The sequence below is a fragment of the Cupressus sempervirens genome, chromosome 3 (genome assembly GCF_028749045.1).
Source record: "Cupressus sempervirens isolate cs-2001-9-10 chromosome 3, ASM2874904v1, whole genome shotgun sequence".
Lineage (NCBI taxonomy): Eukaryota > Viridiplantae > Streptophyta > Pinopsida > Cupressales > Cupressaceae > Cupressus > Cupressus sempervirens.
In genome coordinates, this window is record NC_143120.1 from 734980248 (window position 1) to 735003643 (window position 23396).

A 23396-nucleotide genomic window follows, 5' to 3' on the forward strand; every position below is an offset into this window, starting at 1 on the left:
ATATCTCTTTGTATAGGTTCGCGTGTTCTATATAATGCTTTTCTTCGTCCCAACTGCACTTCTTATGGGCCGAAGCATGATTTGTTGGGTACATGCCTTCAAATTCACAAAGTAGACTCTGTCTCCTTCAGGTTTCTCAAATATGATTGGCCAGATCTTACTATCTCCTATACATGACTTGGATTCCGTACTTAGATAATTTGATATTACACATTCTAGTAACACCTTAGATAGTGCCTCCACACATTCTAAGAATCTAGTTTTGCATGAGCTTTATTATAGAGCTTAAGCATGCATTCGATTGAGTAACACAATAGGTGTAAAGTCCAATATAGTTAATTCTAATTTTTAAGGAATCCTATACTAGAAATATAGTGAATGCATAAAACATATTATAAAAGAAATATTTAATTGTCAAATTTATAAGCTATATCAGAATTGAGTAAAATTCATTTGTAAATATTTATTCATTGTTTTATTATTTTAATAACATAACGAACAGAAGGCAGTTATTTGTATTATAGATATACTAACCTCGTTATTTAGAACTATTCAAAATAAGTCTAGAACCAATTTTCTTTGTTGAAACGTGTCCCATAAATAGTGCGAGAACGCGATAATGATATTGAGTACTTTTATTTGACTACAATTTTTTTTAATAAAGAAAATACACCGGCACGGAGATTAGAGCCACACTCTAGTACATTTATTCCAAGGAATGGAAAAGAAAAAGGGTGAATAATAAAGAGGGTCTCCCCACGCCTTGTTCTAGTGTTCTTTTATTTATTGAATAGATTGGATGATGCAACAAATTTAGAGGCAATTTTGAGGAGGTTTGGAGTGTTCACCCAACCTCTACTTTTAGAGTGAAAATCAGGATTGAAGGAGAAGGAGAAGGAGAAGGAGAAGGAAGGGAATGCTCATCTCAAACTTGTTCTATTGCCATAACCCAAATTTGAAGGTAGGAATACTTCACCTCATTTTGTTCATGTTGTGCTTCATGTTTCAATTTTATTGTTTATGCACATGTTCGTGTGTGTGTTGAGTATGTTGGGAGGGTTTGAAACAGATTAACTTAAATGTCTTTCCTTTGTATTTTTGCTTTGAATTTCAAAGGGATTGTATAGGTGTATTGGCATTACTCACCCTCGGATAGGGCAGAAGTGGCCATGTACAAGGAAAGGTCTTTAGTTGGACTCTGACAGTGTAGAGTCTCTTCTCAGGACGAGAAGAGGGAGAGAGGGTAGGGTGTTATGGGCCCCTACTTGTCAACACAAACCACGTATGAGTTTTGGAATGTAAGAATGGAAGAACAGAAGTTCTTGAGTTATAGCCCCGAAAGGGCACCTATTTTGGTGGTGTGCCTAATGTCTCCTGTCGAAAAAATCCACCTTCTCCCTAGTCTAGTTCAATGTCAAACCTGTTGTGTAAACTCGGGATGGGAGTGAATGTCTGATTTGGTCTTCATGTTATGATTGGTTGTCTCCTGGTCAGTTATCATTCTCTCGACGATCACTGTGATGTATTGGAGAGTTCGTTCTTTTCCATGTTTAAAAAAAATTAGAGTTATAATTGTCTAAATTATTATTAGAATTATTGAGTTATATTGTTGTTAATATTTTGTTCAAAATAATGTTATAACGTACATATTAACACTATTTTAAGGGTAGTCGTAAATTGTGTTTGTTAGTGGGTCTGGTATTCTTTTATGTTGTTAGTATAATATTTTAAATGTAAATAAAAGTAATAAGGTGTTAGACTTCAAATTAATGTTAGATGAGTAAGTTTTGTTAAAAAAAAATATTGCTAGTATTATTTTGAAGTAATTTTAATTATTATGTTTTTAAATATTAGTTATTTAGTACATTTTAGTTAGAATGTTCTTATGTTAGATTATATTTAAAAAGTTAGTATCATTATTGATTTGAAAAGGTTGTCTAAGATAAATTAGAGCTGTTGTATTTAACCCATTTTCAAATATATTTAGATTTATTATTTTAAGTGGTTATATCGTTCTTAAATCAAAGGTTAGTGTTATTGTATCTTAAAATGTTTTAGATTAGTAAAGGTTGTAAAATTAAGTTAGATTATTAGATTAAATTTGAAGTGTTGAATATATATCTAGATAGTTGTTTATTATTGCGAGTTTACGATAATTTGGTTTAATTGTGTTTAATTATAATATATTACCTTAAAATCAAAGCAATAACGAAAAAAAAAGTCGAAATCAATTTAATAACGAATGTTTAGATTTAACGACCTTTTCACTCTCATCGATGATAAACTTGAATGGAAATGACAGGTCATCGTTAGGAGATCCCATATCTGTTTCTCATTTTACCTATACTTTAACGTGTGCATCTAAACTTTTCAAGCTTACTGGTGTTATTGATCTAAAAATAAAATAAAATTTGTTGGTGCATTTTTGCCCCAATTCTTTGGCGTGACAGAATAGCTCAATCAAATTGAAAATTTTAAAAAGTCATTTTGATTTAGAAATTTTGGTTCTCATGAAGTTGTAAATTTCAATAAAATGGTAGGATAAAATCTATCACACACGCTCCTGAAATTATCTCTATCAAAATATTTATATTATTTCACAATGTATAACAACAACAACGATCAATTGAATCTTCAGTTTGAAAGCCTTCGATTCCACCATTTTACTTCGCGCGATTTAATTGAAGTTGAAATCTGATAGTTATTTTTTTTCTCAATAGTTCCTTCAACTTCTTGGCTCCACCATTTTCTTTACATATTTAGTTAAAACTGGAGTGTGAAGATCATTTATGTTTGTAAGCTCTTATTAATATTCCTTACTACTACCTTTTCCCTCCCTTTTCATGAACATTTTTGGGTTGCCCAGAAAATAGAATTCTCAAAAATTTGAGAAATGTTACAAAGATTAGAAAGAGTGCACAATTTTTAACTATTAAACCCTCTACTCCATCAATGCGATTGATAAAAATAAAACCAGGTTTCATTATTTAACAAACTTCATCACCGCCATGAATTTTCATTTAAATTATTATTTCAACTCTACATTAGCTCCCCCTATTGTAATAAATGTAATAATCCATTATTAGCTACTTCTCAACCATTAGAACTGAAAGTTGCAAATTTATTGGACTGCTATACAAGATGAAGACCTGCATTTTATCACAGTGTAATAGATGTATCTCTATTTTCTTGCCCTATAATAGAGAATTTTACAAAATTAAAGAAGTTAATAACCTTTGGACTTTCTTCATCTCTACACAAATTGACATCTTGTATCAAGAAAATAAATAAGTTTTTGAATATAAGAAGCAGCAAGAGGGCGCTGACCCATCATACAAACAAAAAACACTAGACAATGTTAGAAATAAAAGAACCTAGTGCCAAACAACGAGAAAAAAAGAACCTCAACTAAAGTCCACCTCTGTAAAAAACAAAGGTTCAAATGCGGAAAACCCACCAACCTATGGAATGGATAGATCCATCACTGCTAACTGCTAACCCATCAAAGAGTCCCAGATCTGACAAACCCAGAAGCAAGGCACCCCTGGTAGAACCATGAAAAAGAAAAAAATATGACTTCCCACATGAAAAAACAAAGAGGGCATCATCAAGGAAGATTCCCCACTGACCCAACAGGACACCAATAAGACCAGAGATCCTCCCTCCATCGAGAAACACCTATGAGAAGCGAGCATCCCATGGGTCAAAAAATCCCCCGAAATAAAGAAGCATGGTCCATTACTCTACAAAAACCACTGCCATACCATGGAAGAACCAATGAGACACATGTTTGAGAAGCACCCTCCATTCGTCTGGTGTGGCATCATCAAATCCCTCTCTCCCTCCATCGTTGGCCCACTCACTGTAAGAAAATGCAGCTTGCCCCGCAGTCATCCCCGCTCCAAGATAATAGTATTAAGGAAAGAAATAAGTTAACTGAAAAAAAAACATTTGAATTCTAAGTTGTGTTTCGAATGGGGTAACTCGTGACAATTGCTTCTTATTAGCATACAATATAGACCCCTATTGTAAGAGATACTATTCCATTCCTTGTTAATGCATCTAGTGTCTAGCAGAGAGATTTATACATTTTGTTATACCATCATAGAAATTCTCACACTCATACCTTTGGATAGCTGATTATAGCTCATTAAGCTTTGCAAGCTTTTGGAGATAACTACCAAGTAATATTGAATTGATCGAACCGTTAAAGTTTTCAAATGAATGTACATGTGATATATAAACGTGTACATCTATTACATTCGATTTGGAAATGTAGCTTGTGCTCTCTATGAGATATCTCTTTGTATAGGTTCGCGTGTTCTATATAATGCTTTTCTTCGTCCCAACTGCACTTCTTATGGGCCGAAGCATGATTTTTTGGGTACATGCCTTCAAATTCACAAAGTAGACTCTGTCTCCTTCAGGTTTCTCAAATATGATTGGCCAGATCTTACTATCTCCTATACATGACTTGGATTCCGCACTTAGATAATTTGATATTACACATTCTAGTAACACCTTAGATAGTGCCTCCACACATTCTAAGAATCTAGTTTTGCATGAGCTTTATTATAGAGCTTAAGCATGCATTCGATTGAGTAACACAATAGATGTAAAGTCCAATATAGTTAATTCTAATTTTTAAGGAACCCTATACTAGAAATATAGTGAATGCATAAAACATATTATAAAAGAAATATTTAATTGTCAAATTTATAAGCTATATCAGAATTGAGTAAAATTCATTTGTAAATATTTATTCATTGTTTTATTATTTTAATAACATAACGAACAGAAGGCAGTTATTTGTATTATAGATATACTAACCTCGTTATTTAGAACTATTCAAAATAAGTCTAGAACCAATTTTCTTTGTTGAAACGTGTCCCATAAATAGTGCGAGAACGCGATAATGATATTGAGTACTTTTATTTGACTACAATTTTTTTTAATAAAGAAAATACACCGGCACGGAGATTAGAGCCACACTCTGGTACATTTATTCCAAGGAATGGAAAAGAAAAAGAAAAAGGGTGAATAATAAAGAGGGTCTCCCCACGCCTTGTTCTAGTGTTCTTTTATTTATTGAATAGATTGGATGATGCAACGAATTGAGTTGAGCATTGAGCATTGGAATGCTATGCGAATTGCTTCTGAATGTAATCCACGAGCTGTTGGGTGATGCGGAAGGCCTTGCTGAGCACGGAATCGGGGAGAGGGGGATTCGCGCCAAAGAGAGAATTGGCGATTGTCTGCACTCCCGGGAGCTGGCTGCTCAAAGCAGCGATGGCCACCGCATTCTCCTTCCCCACATTCTGCTGGAAATGCACGAGCGCCTTGGGGAAGACGAACACGTCTCCCTTTTCCAACGTCTTGCTGAAGAAGGTGTTGTTGGTGTCGATAAACCCTACAAAGAGCTCGCCTTCCGCTAGAAAGAGAACCTCGGTGGCTCTGGGGTGGGTGTGAGGAGGATTAATTCCACCCACTGCGTAGTCGATGCGGACCAGAGATATTCCCAACGTGTTCAGCCCCGGTATCTGCATTACGTTGGCAGGGGTCACGTTGGAGCTAACTGCATTGTCGGTGTTCCCCGCCTGCGCCAGCCCCCTGAAGAAGAAGTCCTCTGCCGATGCATCCTTGGCCACTTTGCAAACGAATCCGTTCACCTTAACTGATCAATATAATTTGTTACTGTTTGCGGTAGTTATAATCACACCAATCATTAATAATCACATAAACGATTAATATTGCTGCACTCACCTTCGCTGTCCAGGACTGCGACGCAGAAATCTTGCAAGGGATCGGCATCCGCCGCCATCACATCTTCACTGTAACAACACATCAACAGGAAGAGTCCCAACGACAATTGCAAGCAAATCATCATTCCCTTCGCCATTTTATGCTGGAGAGTCTCAAACAGAAGAGCTCAGGATATGGATGTGTGATTGAATATTTGTGTATATTACAAGACCATTACATGTCTATTATATAGGGGAAACATGCGAGGACTAATCCTTTCCCACGTAATTGTTTAATTGTAATATACTTCCAATATCATGCAATTGTTGACCTGTTATTTACGGACTGATTCATGCTGATGGAGTAATTGCTCATTACAATTGAGGGGACCAATTCATTTTTGACGTAGTCGTTAGTTATAATATATTTGGTTAGTAGGTGGTCTTTTCGTTTGCTCGAACTGATTCGGTAGATTTGTTCCGACTGATTCGGTAGATTTGTTCTTCCCATTCCTCTCTCTTTGTGCAGGAAAGTATATTCATCAACACGGAAATGTTTTCTGCGTATCCACAAAACAGATTCAAATGCTTTAGACTTGGTCGAGTGAGTACATAAGGGCCCGTTCGGTGAGTGGAATAGGAATAAGTATTGTAGTCTGGAATAAAAAGTATTCCTATTCTCTGTTTGGTTCAGCCAATACTTGATGGGAATTCGCGGACCCAAAAATTTATATTTTCTAAAATTAAAAAAAATGGAATAGGAATAAGTATTCCAATAACACCTATTTTGGTGGAATTGCAAAACCCCATTTTTGGGCCAAAAATGGAATACGTATTCCATTTTTACCTCGTATTCCAATCCCGTTTTGGTGCATCCAAACAAGGAATTCAAATTTTTTGGAATACGTATTCCTATTCCTCTCACCAAACGGGCCCTAAGTGTTAGAAAAGTTCTAGCCCTTCCCTTATTTGTGTAGGAACCCACCAACTCTGTAGCCTTGTTCACATTTTTCTCAGCCTGCTTTACATCGTACGATCACGCGCACCGAAGTTTTCGAAATATTAACCAACAGAAGGGCCCGGCTCTATGATATTGTTTTATTAAGTTTGTGATGATGAAATTTTCTTTCTTGTTATGGATTTTTCTATCCATATTTAGTTTTAGGTGATTCATTAGGGGAAGCCACCCCTTAATTTAGAGATTCAATCTCACCACAGGTTCACCCAAAACTTGAGAGTGTTTCCATGTTCCAAAAGGATAGCTTGACACCATATGTATCTCTCTATAGGTGCAATCTACAATAGGTTATTTCACCATTAGTTTATAGAGGCAAAATTTTTCTTGTGAACGAAATTGTTTATCTAGTTATATACAACATGTAATTAAATCAAATGACATAAAACAATTTTTTATCACAATCTATCTTGAGTGATATAAGTGACACATTCATTGTAGTGTGATAAAGGAATTAGATAAATAAATTCATAAAGGATAGAAATTAAAAATAATTCATTTTACATTCTCAAGGATCATTAAAACTAATAATTGTACAGAATTTAAAGGAATGAATAGGTGCACGTGTTTAGAAATTTTATAATGTTTATGAGACATGACCTCAAAATATGTTTAAAAATAAAGTAAAATAAGATAACTATATTATATTTAGATAGATTAGTCTTCCCTATCTATGTGACAACATAGTTGTAATTTATCTATGAAATAAACTAAGATGAGCTTGAGCTCTATTCACGTGCTGAACATAGATTGTTTGAGCATGACATCTTTGAATCCTAAGATTTTTAGTTGCAACTAATCCATACTTAAGTCACTGAATTGGCCTATCCGATTTGTCATTATCAAATATTACAAGTTAAACTTTTACGAAAGAATATTGTGAAATTTAATGACGCGAAAGAACATGGGTATTTGAAGGATCATGGTATGTCAAACTAGGTTCTTAAGTGGCAATGAAAATTCAGAAAATTAGTGTCAGGAAAGTTGACAAGTTTTTTTGGAATAAGTTATCATGTTATGCTAAAAATATGTATGAAAAGTGTTAGAATATTTATAATAACTGAGGGTGTGGGGTGAATTAGTTACCCAAGGTCGAGATGTACCAATTGAAAAATCAAACACTTAAACAACTCCAGATCTTATCATTTTATTGCTCGGTCTCCACTATAAATTTCTATTAACATTAGCTAGCAGTTCACTGTTCTAAAATAGTAGGCTTACAGAATGTAAACATTAGTCGATAAAATGCCACAATAAGATTCACACAAGTTTGTCACTAGGTTCGAACATGCAAGCCCAATTTAGGAAAAACCACCAACAACATTTCACTAAGTTTCACTCTTCTTAAGCGGGCCCTGTTAGGAGCCAACCCTGTAAAAGTTTTCAATACAAACTATTAAATGTGACCTTTTTATTTGAAGGATTGAGTCACCCTATTAGAAGTGGCCTTGTTAAAAGAATTCAGAACATCCCATTAGAACGACAACTTATTAGAGGAATTACATAGACTGTTAGGTCACTATGACTGTTCGGTCAACCTTGATTAAAGGATTTCAAATACTGTTTACAATGGTTAGAAAGTAATAACCGGTTTGATCATTTAAGTATAACTCACTTTGCATGTACACATCTCAGTTCAGTTCTCATGTACCGATTCATTGTGTGGCCTCCATTGTCATCCCAGCTTTGATTTGCTTGGCAACCATTCAAGCAATCAGCCTTCACTTCCTCTCAACTCAATTCAACCTTCTGCTTAGATTCGCTAGTCAATAATGTCAACAATAACGCCAAATCTATGGAACTTGTTTACAAGCATACAGTCTCTCTGCTCATATAGAAATTTTACCCATGTACTTCTTTAAATAGGAAATCATGATCCTTTTCCTTTTAATCAACACTGTAGATCTTAGGATTTAGGATTCAATCCATCAAATAAATTATATATGATCACCATTTTGTTTATCTCTTCTTTTGTAGAAACTTCTCTTGGAATCCATCTCTTAGGTCATTTACCTAATCCTCTCCTAGAATTAAATGATCAAACTCATTGATTCTTATCTCAACACGCTTTCCATATCCCAAGAAATCAACTTGGCCGGTTAGAAATTATGATTTGTCGCAAACAGTTAAGATGTTGTTCATTGGGGAACACTGTGTTTTGACACTCAGTCATCATTGGGTTACTCGATTGCTATTAAATTTCTAACTTGACATATACACTATCACTCGGTCGACACTGATGCTCGATCAATACTGATTTTACTCGACACTTACTGTAGCCCAGTTGGCACTAGCATCACTTGTCATGTACGTCAAATTTTTTTAGTCTTCTACTATGTTACTCTGTCAAGCCTATACATTTGATCTATCTTTTCTCACACTTTCAAGACTTGATCATTATTGGCTTCTCCTCTTGTAACATGATTTGAACAATCAATACATCTTGTCAAATTCCAACTAATCAAGTGCCAATTTTTAGTTTCCTCATCAAAACTCAACCTATCCTCTAGATGCTTATGTTATGAATAACTTCTCAAATCCTCTTAATCAATCAAATAGATATGGCAGTTAGATCAGATAACACTATCTCACCAATAGGTTTGACATCAATGACAACAAAACAATTGTTTCAATTGTAGTTTCCAACAAGAAATTGTACAAAATTAAACCTAGTTTGTAATATGAAAAACATTGGATAGAATGATTTCTATATGATGAAACCTTTAAATTTGAATACATTAGTACAATTTTTCTTTATAAGAAGATAAGAAACAGGTGAATTTCTAACCATCTTAAACAAAGTCAAATGATAATATTGTTTTTTACAAGATCCTAGATCTAAGTAATACAATTATGTTTGGATATAGCACATATTTGTTTATAATTTATTTCTAAGAAATTAGATAATTACTGTTAGTGTAGTTTTTTATTTTTCCTATTTTGCTAGGTTTTTCCTACACTTTTAATAATCTCGCTTAGTTTAATAAAGCATGTCTTATTAGGTGAATGGTTGTGAGGTGTCACCTTCCTACATGTGAGCATCCATTAGCTATCTTGGGAAGATACTTTGCTATCTTTAGTCTGATAGATGGTTGCTCCTCATTGGTTGGTGTTGCCACCTCCTCGCTCTTCCTAGCCTATATAAGCATGCTACCTAGCTTGTATTTGTATCTCTTGTTTTTGCACCCTCTTAATGCTATTTTGCTTCGAGCATTTGCATTACTCTCTTGTAGAATAACTCTATGATGCCATTTTAATTTTGTATCATTTGCATTCATAGTTTAGATATTTACTCTTTGCACTAGTTTTCTGGGTTATTAATCTTATCAAATTCTAACATGGTATCAGAGCTTTTCTATATGCAAGAGTAGATTTTAGTTTCCTTATTTGAGAGATTCGAGAGGGGATAATAAAATTTATTGTAGTATTTTGAAAAATGAAGTATGCTCTTCTCTTGCATCTTTGGATGATCCTAAGAATCAGAAAAGTTTTGACAAAAATAGTTTTTCTCTGGGGTTTCAATCTCAAATCTGACAACCAACTTGCATATTTGAAGTTTTCAATCAGTATTGCAGGTTCCAGCATATCATTGATGGACTTAGGAAGCTGATCCATTATTTGCATATCATATTTTGGTTGCTGGGGTCATTTTTTAATTTTTGGAGCCATTTTTTACTGTTAAAGGCATCCAATTTACAATACAACAACATCTTCTGTACATCAAAAAGGAAAATGCTTTCTGAGTTTTGTTCGCAACCCCGAAAAACCATCTAGGTATCTTTTAGATTTTACATGCAAGCTGTATATTTTGCAGGATCTAGTGTGGAAAGCTACAGCAATACCCCTCTCCGTTGACAGTCGCAGATTTGAATGCAGTTTTCAAATGTCTCATTCTTTCTCATATGGACTCCGATTTTGATGATTCTTGTTATGAACTTGGCTATTTTTTTGTGCTCTATCCACTAGTGGAGTTTTTTTTTTAAATTTTCATGCATGAATTCTTCAAAAATTGCAGATTCTCAGCCGTGACTATGCACAGTTCTTGTTTTGGAAACTTTGGAGGATCATAACTTTCTCATACGACCTCGTATCGAGGTGATTCTTTTTTTGAAAGTGCATAATTTTTTGAGTAGATCACATTGGTGCTATTTGTTTCTTTGATTATTGTGCCCAAGTTTCACTTTTAGCATATGCTCTTCATGAGGGTTTGTAATGCATTGAAATGAAGACCACTAAGCATTTCTTTCTAGTGGTAGTTGTAAACGCACTAAAATAAAGTGCCAAATCATATTTCTTTGGGGGGGGTGTTCTTTGATTGAGTAAAGAGGGGGGGCATTGTCGTGGCTGGGTTCTCTTCTTTCTAGCATTTCTTCTCTACATTTCTTCATCATGGATCAAACAAATATGCCCATCCTAACTCCATACAATTACTTTGAGTGGAAAACACGCATGAAAATTCACTTAAGGAAAGTTGGATTAAATAGGATAACTATGGAACTTGAAACTGAACCTGCTAAAGATGAAGATAAGCCTAAGTGGTTTAACAAATGTGATGAGGCATTTGGAACATTGTGTCTGTTTGTTTCTCCTGACTTGCTATTTCACATTGAGTCTTTGGATACACCAAATGAAGTATGGACAAAGCTAGAAACACTACTTGGCACACAAGATTCAATGAGGGGTCATATGTTGGAAAATGAATTAATTAGTTTGAGTCCAGGCAATTTCAACACAATCCAAGATTTCTTCACCAAATTGAAATCACTAAGGCTGCAGTTAAAACAATGTGGAATTGAAAAGAAAGATGAACAACTGATTCTTAGTATTCTCTCTAAGCTAAGTTCACAATATTCTGTGTTTGTCTCTACCTTCTATGCTACTAAGGGTGCACTTGGTACTCAATTCACCATGCCATCTTTAGATGATTTTGCTGTCAATCGCACTCGAGAATAGGACAAGCTAATCCAGATGGGCATTCTTAAGTCCTCTAAGTCACATGCCTTGGCTGCCAACCAAGGCACAAAAGAACAACAAGGACAAAGTAGTAACAATAATAGTAAGGACAAGAAACAAAAGAAGAGCGAGGAGAAGAAGGATCAGATGTTAGTTTCTTCAAAAGAAACTATTGATACACCATCTTCCAAGGGTGATAATCCTAAGAAAGAAAAGGTCAAATGTGCCTATTGTAAAAGACCTGGTCATGATGAACATAAATGTTTGCAGAAACAACTTGATCACTTAACATACATTCTTGAGAAGAATAATATCAGTGTTCCTAAGTCTATCAAACAAAGTTCTAATGAAGGGTCTAACAAGGAAAAAGAAAATAGCAAGGGGAAAGGAAAGGGCAAGGCCCTTTTTGCAGTTGCTTCTTCACCATCCACTTGGGTTCTTGATTCGGGTGCTTCACACCACATGGCTTCATCTAAGGAAGAACTTGCATCCTTGGAGCTGTGTACTTTGCCTTCTATTTTGATGGGTGATAACACTCTTGTTGAGGTGTGTGGGAGAGGATCTATTGATGCGGGGGATGGCACATTCCATGATGTTCCTTGTGTACCCTCATTGTCAACTAATCTCCTATCGGTACACCAGATCACTCATACAGGTTTAGGAAAGCAGGTTGAGTTCACTCCTGATTCAGTGGAGATATGTGAGTTGCACAATGATTCTACAGTTGTAGTTGGGAGAGCAGATCATCAGTCATGACTCTATATGTTTTCTCACTTTGTTCCTGATCCTCCTTTGATTGTTTCACTCACTCACTCTAATGATGTGAGCAGATTATGGCATGAGCGGTTTGGCCATCTTAACTTCCACTACTTGCATTAGCTTAACCAGAAGAGCATGGTCACAGGGTTGCCTTCTACTTTGACATTGGAGTCACTTGGAATACATGATAGATCTTCTAATGGGTCAGATTCACTTGAGCAGTCTTCTACGTGCACTTCTGATGTAGAGAGTGATTCAGAGGACTCACCTCCTTCCTCTCCTAGTCATCATTTACAGGTTGATGATTCTCCTCTAGATTCTCCATCTTATGGTCCACTTTGGGCTAGATAGACCTTGCAGTTTGTAGGTGATTGGGTTTGGGATCCATCAGACACCAAGCAGACTCATTCACAATTCCAGGATGCTCTACATATCTTCATTGCTACTGTCTCAAATCCACAGTCCTTTCATGAGGCTTCTGGTATTTTTGAATGGGATACAGCTATGCAGGAAGAGTATAGTTCCTTGATGAGGAACCACACTTGGGATCTTGTCCCTTTTCCTAAGGGAAGAAAACTTGTTCGATGTAAGTGGATCTACTGGACAAAATTTGCAAGCTTTGCTGGAGGTGTGGGAAGCTTCATCTTTTGGGGGGGCCTCTTCCTCTCACTTGGAGTCCTAATTTTCTTTGGGGAGTCTCTTTTCTCTCTCTTTTGGGGGAATTTTATGTACATGGGTACCTCATCAGGTTTGACTTGCCGGGACCCATTTCTATATCTACCTAAGCTTTGCTTATGGGGGAGTGTTAGTGTAGTTTTTTATTTTTCCTATTTTGCTAGGTTTTTCCTACACTTTTAATAATCTCGCTTAGGTTAATAAAGCATGTCTTATTAGGTGAATGGTTGTGAGGTGTCAACTTCCTACATGTGAGCATCCATTAGCTATCTTGGGAAGATACTTTGCTATCTTTAGTCTGATAGATGGTTTCTCCTCATTGGTTGGTGTTGCCACCTCCTCCCTCTTCCTAGCCTATATAAGCATGCTACCTGGCTTGTATTTGTATCTCTTGTTTTTACACCCTCTTAATGCTATTTTGCTTCCAGCATTTGCATTACTCTCTTGAAGACTAACTCTATGATGCTATTTTGATTTTGTATCATTTGCAGTCATAGTTTAGATATTTACTCTTTGCACTAGTTTTTTTGGTTATTAATCTTATCAGATTCTAACAATTAAAAATTTTCTATTAATTTTTTTTTTGTAGAATATTAAATCTCATATTTGACCACCTTAAGTTATTATTGAATTCATCAAATTGAAAATATTTTTTTTGTTATAGTAGGAGAAGCATAAAATGTGATGTAATAATAAATATTTAAAAAATGCGATATTATTTTTAAAAAATAGTTTTTTTTTTTCAATGAAGACTTATATTTTATATCGTCACTTTTTGGCATACCATGATCTCCTACATATCGACACAGTAAAAATAAAAATGTACACTATCTCCAAGGCAATTAGTTCTAAAATGAAGTATTGTGAAAACGATAAAATAGTGATAAGGAGAACATGACTTGGGAAATATATGAGGCAAATATCCATATTACAATTTCTCAATGAGTAAAAGTAGCTTGAAATATATTAATGTGAATGAAACAATAAACCTTACAAATCGAGGAGAATATTGAAGCTATGATGCGAAGGGGGAAATGATGGAACATAGAAGGACTATTTCTTACCAAGGTATATTTAGATCATAAAAAAATTATACAATAAGTTATAATTTGTATAGGAGGGTTCTAGAAAGGGAAGGGCTTGACATGCACCAGATGAATGAGTTTCTACAACCTCATTGTAATGCAAACTTATAATTTTCCAAGTCTAGAAGTCATTTGATATAATTCATTAAAAATAAAATAAAGGCAAACTAGAAAGAATCATAAAACATATACATGGTTGATGAGTGAAAAAGAATGAAATATTAAATAGACAAGGGTATGTGCATGTAGGTATACGGTAATCGTATTTTTATATGGAGCTAAATTAGACTCAAAGGGTAATTTTTTTCCAACTTTTGTTAGTATAGTTTCCCCTTGAATTATTCTACTAGCATTTGGGGGAAATGCCCCTTTCCTAGTGTATGATAAAAATCCTTCTCATGCCCCTTTTCTAGGTATACAACGAGGTCAAGGGGTAACGGCCTTGTGGGGGTTTTTAGGGGCACCACCACTACAACTTCATCTGAATTTTGTTATTATATTTTCTCTATTGGTTTTTATATTTATGATACAAATTTTGTAACCCACATAAATATTTTAAAAATATATTAAACTTAGGATTTAAAAATAATGATTTTGTATAATATTTCAACGGTATTGAGCTCTAAGGGATTGTAGATTATAATTGTTACATTCAGTAGATAATAATATTGGACTCTATTTGGTGGGAGTAGCCTTAGATTGGATGAAACATGATCCATTTTTGTGTCTTCTTGTTGGGCTTAATTTTCTAGTTGAGGTCAGACGAGGGTTAAATAATTTCTTGAAATTTTATTATTTCAACTAGTTTAATAGATATTATGGTGGCATGAATGGCCCTTCAATCTTTAATTTTAATCAACAGAGTTTCATTATTTCATCTTTGTTGGAATTTTGGATTCTTAGAATTATAATTCTCGATTCAAGGTATTTTCTATTTTATTTATACATACATGTGTACTCTTACTCATTCTATTTTTTTAGGGGCACCCTTATAATAATTATACAAGTTTAGATCGATTTGTTTGAGTAAAAAATATGCTAGTGTCTCAATTTGACAAATTCCCAATAATTAATTCAGAAATAGATAATGCGTTGGTTAATACTTGGATAAACCTTTTTATTTTATCCTATAGCATATGCATTTTTGAATATTTTCAAGGTTTCTATGATACAATATGACTCTTAGGCTAGTTTTACTAATACTCCTTACATTATTTAATTTAAGTTTTACTTTGATTGAGTGTATAATGTGGAACTCTCTAGGCATTGCTTACTGTAAATGCTTCTATTTAGTACCTAAAATAAATATAGTCCTTGGTATCATTAGATATAGAGAGTAGACATTGATATTATTATGTTATTATATTCTTTAAAGAAAAAGGTTTCTTTACCTTTTGGGAAATCCTCTATTTATTGGTATCTTCCTTCACAAACTTGGGTCATGCAAAGAATAAATAATTATTTATGTGAATCCATGAAACCAAATACCTTCTCATGGCTTTCTTACTATGGGATAAAACTCTGTTATGGGTTGGTAAATTGTTTTGAAGTTATCATTTTAGTCTAGGACATCATCCCTATTCCAACCACGTGGGCGCCAACTAATAGTGAAATTATATGGGAAGTATGCCCTAAGAGGGTCGTGTACATTCTTTTGTAACTGTTAAGAATATTATTATAAATATATTATGCATTCTTACCATTTCTTTTGTGAACCAAAATGATATGGTTCAGGATTTAATTGCTAAACCATAAATTTTATACGAATGACACATACTATACCATCAAACATATGCCTTTAATATTTAAAGCATTAAATAAAATTATTTTAATTTATATGCTATGATTATATCTTCATCTGTATGATACAAGAAATAATATGTCACTTTCCACTCAATATAGATCTAGATAAAGATTCATTTTATAGACTTTTGATTTAATTATATTAGTTATGTCACTTGATACACAATTATATACATAATGAAATCTCAACTTTTAAATTAATGGAGAAACAAAAACCACATGAGTGGATGTATGAAAATCCAAACCTCAAACCACATAAATAAAAGAATTTTTTTTTGGTTAGTAATGATTTAGTGTAGAATAACTAAAACTCATGACGAAATTACCGCAAGACATTCAAAGGGATCTATAGATATATAGGATTTAGACATTTCATAACGTTTATGAGATATTCGATTAAATCAATTTAAAAATAAATTAAAATGGTCCATTATATCACGTTTTCATATATTGATGTTCCTTATCTATGTGAAAACATACTTTTAATTTCTCTATAAAACAAACAAAGGGGATCCTAAGTTCTATTGACACGTTGACCATAGATTCTTTGACCACAATATACTTAAACTCTTAATTTTTTAGTTATAGTTAATCTGTATTTGTGTCGTTGAATTGGAGTACTTGATTCATTGTTTTTTTTAAATTATAAATTTAATCTGTATAAGGTAATACTTTTTATTTTTATGACATGAAATAGTAAAAAATAAATGTAAGTAAACTCCAAGGGGACTACTTATAAAATGATGTATGGTGAAATTGAGAAGACAGTGACAAGGGGAACATAAGCTAGGCAAGATATTAGGAAATTATCCATATTATAATTTCTCAATTGGTAAGAGTAGCTCAAAATATCTTAACTTGAATAAAATAGTTAAACCTACAATTCAATGAGAACATTGAAATTATGATCCAAAGAGGGAAATGATGGAACCTAGAAGGATTGTTTCTTAATTTGATACATGTAGATCATAAAGAATATTAAAAAGTTATAATTGGTATAGGAGGGTCCTTGCAAGGGAAGGACTTGGTAGAGCCTATAAATTTGATTTTTTACAACATCTTTGTTACATAAATTGATAATATTATTTATCTTGAAGTCATTTAATAAAACTAATAAAAAATAAAGTAGAGACAAACATGAGAGAATCGTAAAGGATTCACGTGGTTGATGAGTGAAAAAGAATAAAAAATTATATAGACAAGGGCCAAGTGCATGTAGGTACATGGTAATGAGGTTATTACTTGGAGCCTAATCTAAATGAAAATGTAAAATTTCCCCATTGTTTTTAGCGTATTTCCCCCCTTAATCATTTAAATAGGGTCTGCGGACAGTGTCCTTGGGTTGCTTCCTCTTATAGTATAGGTTAGGTTCAAGGGGAAACATCCCCCAAAAGTTTATCCAAATTTCAAATTATTTTACAACGGCATCAAAAGTTAGTTTTTCTATTGGCTGACATATTTCTAACCATAATTTTGTAATTAACACAAGTCTTGTTAAAATGTATTAGGGTTATGAATTTCAGATGAGAAATTTGTAGCATCTTTTAATAGTATTGAGTTGTAATGGATTATTGATTATAACTTTTTAGATTTAATAGATTAATAATATTGGATTCTTTTGTTGGTGGATGTAGCCCAATATTGGGTGAACAACGATAAAATATTGTGAGATCATCTCGTTGTGCCTAATTTTCTAATTTAGGTCACACGAGGGTCCTATTTCTATTTCTTAGTTTCTTATTGTTGTAACTAGTTTAATGGACAAGTTGGTAGTGTGTGCAGCCCTTTGATCTTCTATTTTATTTAGCACAATTTTATTACTTGATTTTTGTTAGAATTCTTGATGCCTATTTGTTTAATTGATGATTCAAGACATTCTCTATTTTATTTATACTCACGTGTGTACTCTTACTCACTATATGCCATTAGGAACACTATTATAATATAATTGATAGAAATTTAGATTCCATTAGTTGAGTAAAATATATGCTAGTGTGTTAATTTGGCTGATTTCTAGGATTAATTGACAAAGAGATAATGTATTGGATGATATTTGGCTAAATATTATTATTTTATCTCGTTTTATATGTTTGTTGATTACTTCAGGCTTTCTATGTTAAAATTTGATGGCTATTCAATGTTACTAATATTCCCGACTTAATTTAATTATATTTTCACCTTGATAACATTTTTTTCTTCTTGTAGTACGAGAAGCATAAAATGTGATGTAATCATTCATATTTACAAAATGTGATACTATTTAAAAAATTTAAAGCAAGAGGGCAAAAGTGCGATGATGTCTATAGAAAATAATAATTATATAATATTTCAATGGTTTGGATTGTGGGTCAGTGCAAGAAGTTGGGTCTCACTTTTGGCCAAAAAGTGGAAGTGTTTTTCCTATTTTTGAAATTTTTTGTCAATTGATGTCAAAATTTGAGGTATTTAGAGATTGAATATTAAAAAACTCCAGAAATAAAATTTTTAGTGTTCAAAATATAGTTTTTGAATATGTAATTTATTTGTGCACCCATATGACAGATTATTTTTTTGGTATGGATCTTTAAAAACTACTTTTTCAAAATGCCTGTTTCAGGACCATACCATGCTCGTGTACGGACACCATAATTTGACACAAATAAATTAATTTTTGCAAATCCTTTTAAATAGAGTTACCTAATAGACGTAAGATTGATGACAATATTTTTTCTTAATTTTTTATTGAATAATTTTTTTATTATTAATTATTAATTGGCTATAAAGTTAAATTTTAAAACATCTTGTGTACGGACCACATAATTTGATCAAAATCTCACCTTTTTCAAAAAAAAAAATTTAACATCAAAAGAATTGTATGTAGATTGATGACATATAAATTAATTTAAGAAAAATTATAAAATAAAAAAGTTATTAAAATTTTAGTGAATGTCACTTTTTAATGTTTAGGAGATAGTTTTGATTAATAAATAATGGAAAAATAGAAAATAAACTAATAGCACTATAAAATTTACATTTTTGAAATCAGAACAACAAGACCTATAATGGGTTTTTGTCTCGTCAAAAAATTCAATAGGAATGACTATAAAAAAATTATGACAATATTAGAAATTGTCGATTAAATGCTTTAGAAGAAAAAAGGAGTACAAAGGCATAGCTTGGTGGGACCAAGCCTATGCCATGCCTTTCCCCAAGGCAAAACCCCATGCAAAATTTTGGAGGCATGCCAAATTCTTGCTCATGTATCACGAATTGGGCACTCAATTTGTAATTCAAAAATCGGTGCCTAATTTCTTTAAACCGTTATACCGACTTTTTAAAAATTGGGCACCCGATTTTTAAATGGGTGCCTGAGTTTTAAAAAATTGGGTGCTTGATTTTTAAGAAATTGGGTACTCATTTTTGATGTACCCGTTGGGTCCCAAAAGCTACCCCACCGACCCAATTTCAATGATTGAAATGATTGAACAACAGTTTTGACCTGCAACACCGAATTTTGTCACGCTTATTCTATTTTCTTGTCCTCTTATACAATTTGCAGGCTATTGATTCAAATTCAAAATTGGTGCAAACATGGGATCAAAACAACGAAGAAAGAAGAAAGCAAGAGTTCTGATAGATGAGGAGATTGCAGAAAATAAAGAGAATGAAGCACAACATCAACAAGAAAGAAGACAGAGAATTAGAGACTTGAACAATGTTTCAAAGGAGAAAGACATTGAAGATACCACGATGGATGAAGAAGTCAAAGAAGAGAACCGAATACAAGAAAATTCAGGTGCACATTCTAATTATGCGTTCAATACAGGTGTGTCTCCAAACCCTCGAATTTTCTCTTGTGATGAAATTGGTGATTTTTTAGAAGCAAGTTACGATTTAAACGATTTAGATTTTCTTCATGAGAAGCAATTGTCAAACGATCATGCAAAAAAAACTCCAATTGAAATGCCTACCCCAAAAGAAATGCCAAGAAAATTTAAAAATGATATTCAAATCCCAAATAATAGTGAAAATAGTAAAGTGTCTAAAAATAAAAATTGCATGAATGTAGACATAGAAACACCAACTACTGAACAAACATGTCAGGATGATAGTAAAGTATCTGAACATAATTTTCATATTCTTAATGATGTGTTAGATAATCTTGAGGGATTGGTTTCATGGAGACAAATTAGGACACATGCTAATAGATTGTATAGGCATTTTTTTTATAATAAGAAATTTGGGTTTCAATGTCAGCTAATGTTGCAACTAATTAAAATGTCTAAAATGCAAAAAGTAATGAGAAGGTTAGGAATGTATGCAAAACCCAAGAATAAAAATGAGTCTTTAAAACAAGTTGTATCCACTGTTGCTAGTGCCTTTGATGTTATCAGAAAGAGAAGTTGGTCTAAAGATAAGAATGTAGCACGACGAGCAATAACAACACCTTTAGTTAACAAATCAACATCTGACAAAAGATTGATTACCAACATAAGTGGATATCTTAATGTGAATTGTAAGACTTTAGAAAGAGCTATAAAGAGAAGGGTTAACTTTGAATGTGATCCAGCCAATATTTTATGGACTTCTAGTGGTAGACTCCTGAGATGTGATATGAAACTTACTAGTGAGATCAAAAGTTTGATTGAAATTTTTTGGCACGATAATACAAGACTATCACCTAATTCAAGAGATGTTCTTAAATTGAGAATTGGGTCAAAAATACGTGATCCACATCCTAAACACCTTTTGGACATGACTCAAACTGAATTGTTTAAAAAATTTGTAGATGGTAAGGTATTAAATATTACCATTAGTCAAAGATCTTTTGAAAAGTGTAAACCATGGTATGTAAGGATTAACAAGGAAAGAATGACATGTTTTTTTAAAACTCATATTCAATTTCGTTACCATTATGATGTATTTCAATTTATACGTGGTACCATGTATAGTAAAGAAATGTTGCAAGAATGTGGTATAAAAATACCACCTCAAACTATAAAAGATTTCATATCAGGTTTGTTTTGTAAGCCACCTAATGATCAATACTTTCTTTTCAATGCATGTCTTTCTAGTACATGTGATATGTGCGGCAATCTTTCTTTGTTAGATGAATGTTTGCATGAAAATGCTTTGACTACTTTTGGACAACAATTAGTTGAGGTAAAAAGATTCAAAACTATTGAATATCCATTGAAGGATGGGATGTTTGGAAGAAGGTGTGATCTAGTTATAGATAAAGTTAGTTGTCATGCATTTATGGATGAGTTTATGAGTGTGATCATACCAAAATATGTTAAACACTCTCAATATTCTAGATGGCTCGATGGACAATTTAGCATATGTAAGAATACATTTCCAATTGGTACTATACTTTTAGTTGTTGACTTTGCAGAGAACTACATGCTTGCACCACAAGAAGAGGTACAACCACAATATTACAATTCAGCGCAAGTAACAATTTATGTTCATATAGTTTATAGGCATGCACCTGATAGTACAGAGGAGGATCAAAAAATATTGAGAGAGTACCATTTTTATTTAAGTGATAATAAACTCCATTCATCTGAGTTTGTCCAATATTGTTTCAAGGTCTTTTATGATAATTTAAAAGAGAGACAAATTCAAATGACACAACATTGGATATGGTCAGATAATTGTACAGGACAATTCAAGAATGCTAGAATGTTCTATTGGTTGAGTAGGACACATAAGCAAACTAGCATCCAACATGTGTGGAGTTTTTCTGAGGCTGGACATGGTAAAGGAGAACATGATGGTGCTGGTGCATGTGTGAAGAGAGCCCTTAGTAAAGAGTAATTAAAATTTGAGGAAAGAGCTAAATTCAAAAATGCACATGAGATTGTCGAATGGTGTAACAAATATTTATACACGGGATCAAGTCAAAACTCTACAATGAAACGTTTCTTCTACCTAGTTGAAGAAAAAAAATCCCTTCAAGATATGATTGTGATACAATTAGTGGTTCAGCTAAATGACATTCATTTAGGAGTTCATATTCTAACACTTGGACTATATGGATTAGGGAGCTTGCTTGTTTTTGTCAATTTTGTCTTGCAGGTGAATGGGAAGAATCTGAGAATATAGAATGGGTTGAAGATTGGCAACAAAGATCGTTAGCACCTACTGACATGCATTTTGAAGATGATATACTAAATGAAGGCCAAAATGTTACTTTTGCATCAGAAGACTATGATCGTATTTCAGACCTCATAGAACCTGGTATGCACAATTTAATTAGATTTTTTTGCGATCTCATGCTTCAATTTATATAATTTGCATATGTACACAAGTGATTAAAGTGTTTCTATACTTTATCTTATCTTGTAGGACATGTTTATGCTGTTATTGCACCTAGTGATAATGATGAACAGACTGAGTATTGGCTAGCTAGATGTGTGGAACCTAAGAAAAAAATGACATGTCATCAAGTGGACGATGATGGTTTTGAGTATCCAATCGGGTCTGTTGTTGTAGCTGGCACCTCGCTACGTAGATACCTAACAAGAAGAAATGGTTTACCAGCATTTGAAGACGACCAAACCGAAAAGAAGATTTTACACTATTCTCATTTGGTTGTGGCAACAAATATCAAATTAGAAAGGTACAAAGGGAGACCCTCCAATAAGGTATTATGGACAATTTCAATGGATGAGAACGAGACAATCATAGATGCATTGCAAAAGAGAGAGGATGCAGATGGTATAGTGGGATGACTACATTTAAATCAAACACATGTAAGTTTTTTCATTATTGTATTATTTTTATATATATTTACTTATATAATTTAATTACATGTATTTTTGTGTTGTCAATACCAATTTAGAGAACTTATATACGTCTTATTCAGGTCTCAATTACAATTTATGCAAATTTAAGTGTTAAAGTGGATCGAACATCAACATCTTGTGCAATTTCACATAGTAAGTACATACAAATTACACATATATATTTACATAGTTCAGATACCTTGAATATTAATTTATGTGTTTATTAACATGTGTGTTTTTGTTTTACATTTTTATTTTATAGGACCTCATTTGAAGAGATGCGTTCCACCAATTTTATGTTTCAAATGAGTTCAGTGAACTATAAATATATCATTGACATTGTCTTACATATATTGTGAAATATGTTGTACAAACTAATTCAAAAATGAGAGTTTACTTCTATTTGAAAGTTAAAGTTATGTGCACTTGATAAATTATTATAAATTAATTGTCAATTAAAGTAATGACCTCCTATTTTGTTCTATTACTTTTACATTCAAGCATGTTTAAATTAATGTTTGTTTGAAGTTTCAAATTACTATTGATTGCAATATTAAAAACAAGTGACCTGCACATGATAATTTAAAGATCATTA

General features: G+C 33.1%; 1 protein-coding gene across 1 annotated transcript; it reads right to left on the reverse strand.

Annotated features, from left to right (window-relative positions):
- Positions 1-5141: 5141 nt before the first annotated feature.
- Positions 5142-5899, reverse strand: LOC149568898 (putative germin-like protein 2-2). The gene is made up of 2 exons (XM_089817635.1): positions 5764-5899; positions 5142-5674 (listed from the first exon to the last, which is right to left on the reverse strand). Exons 1-2 carry the CDS (start codon positions 5897-5899, stop codon positions 5142-5144), a joined length of 669 nt encoding a protein of 222 aa, XP_089673761.1.
- Between the last annotated feature and the right edge of the window lie 17497 nt (positions 5900-23396).

What these genes read in the sequence shown, in the direction of transcription:
- LOC149568898 (XM_089817635.1), bottom strand. Translation starts at nt 5,899, where the DNA reads ATGGCGAAGGGAATGATGATTTGCTTGCAATTGTCGTTGGGACTCTTC. An exon ending in CGCAGTCCTGGACAGCGAAG is followed by an intron (nt 5,675 to 5,763) that starts GTGAGTGCAGCA and finishes TATATTGATCAG; the next exon opens with TTAAGGTGAACGGATTCGTT.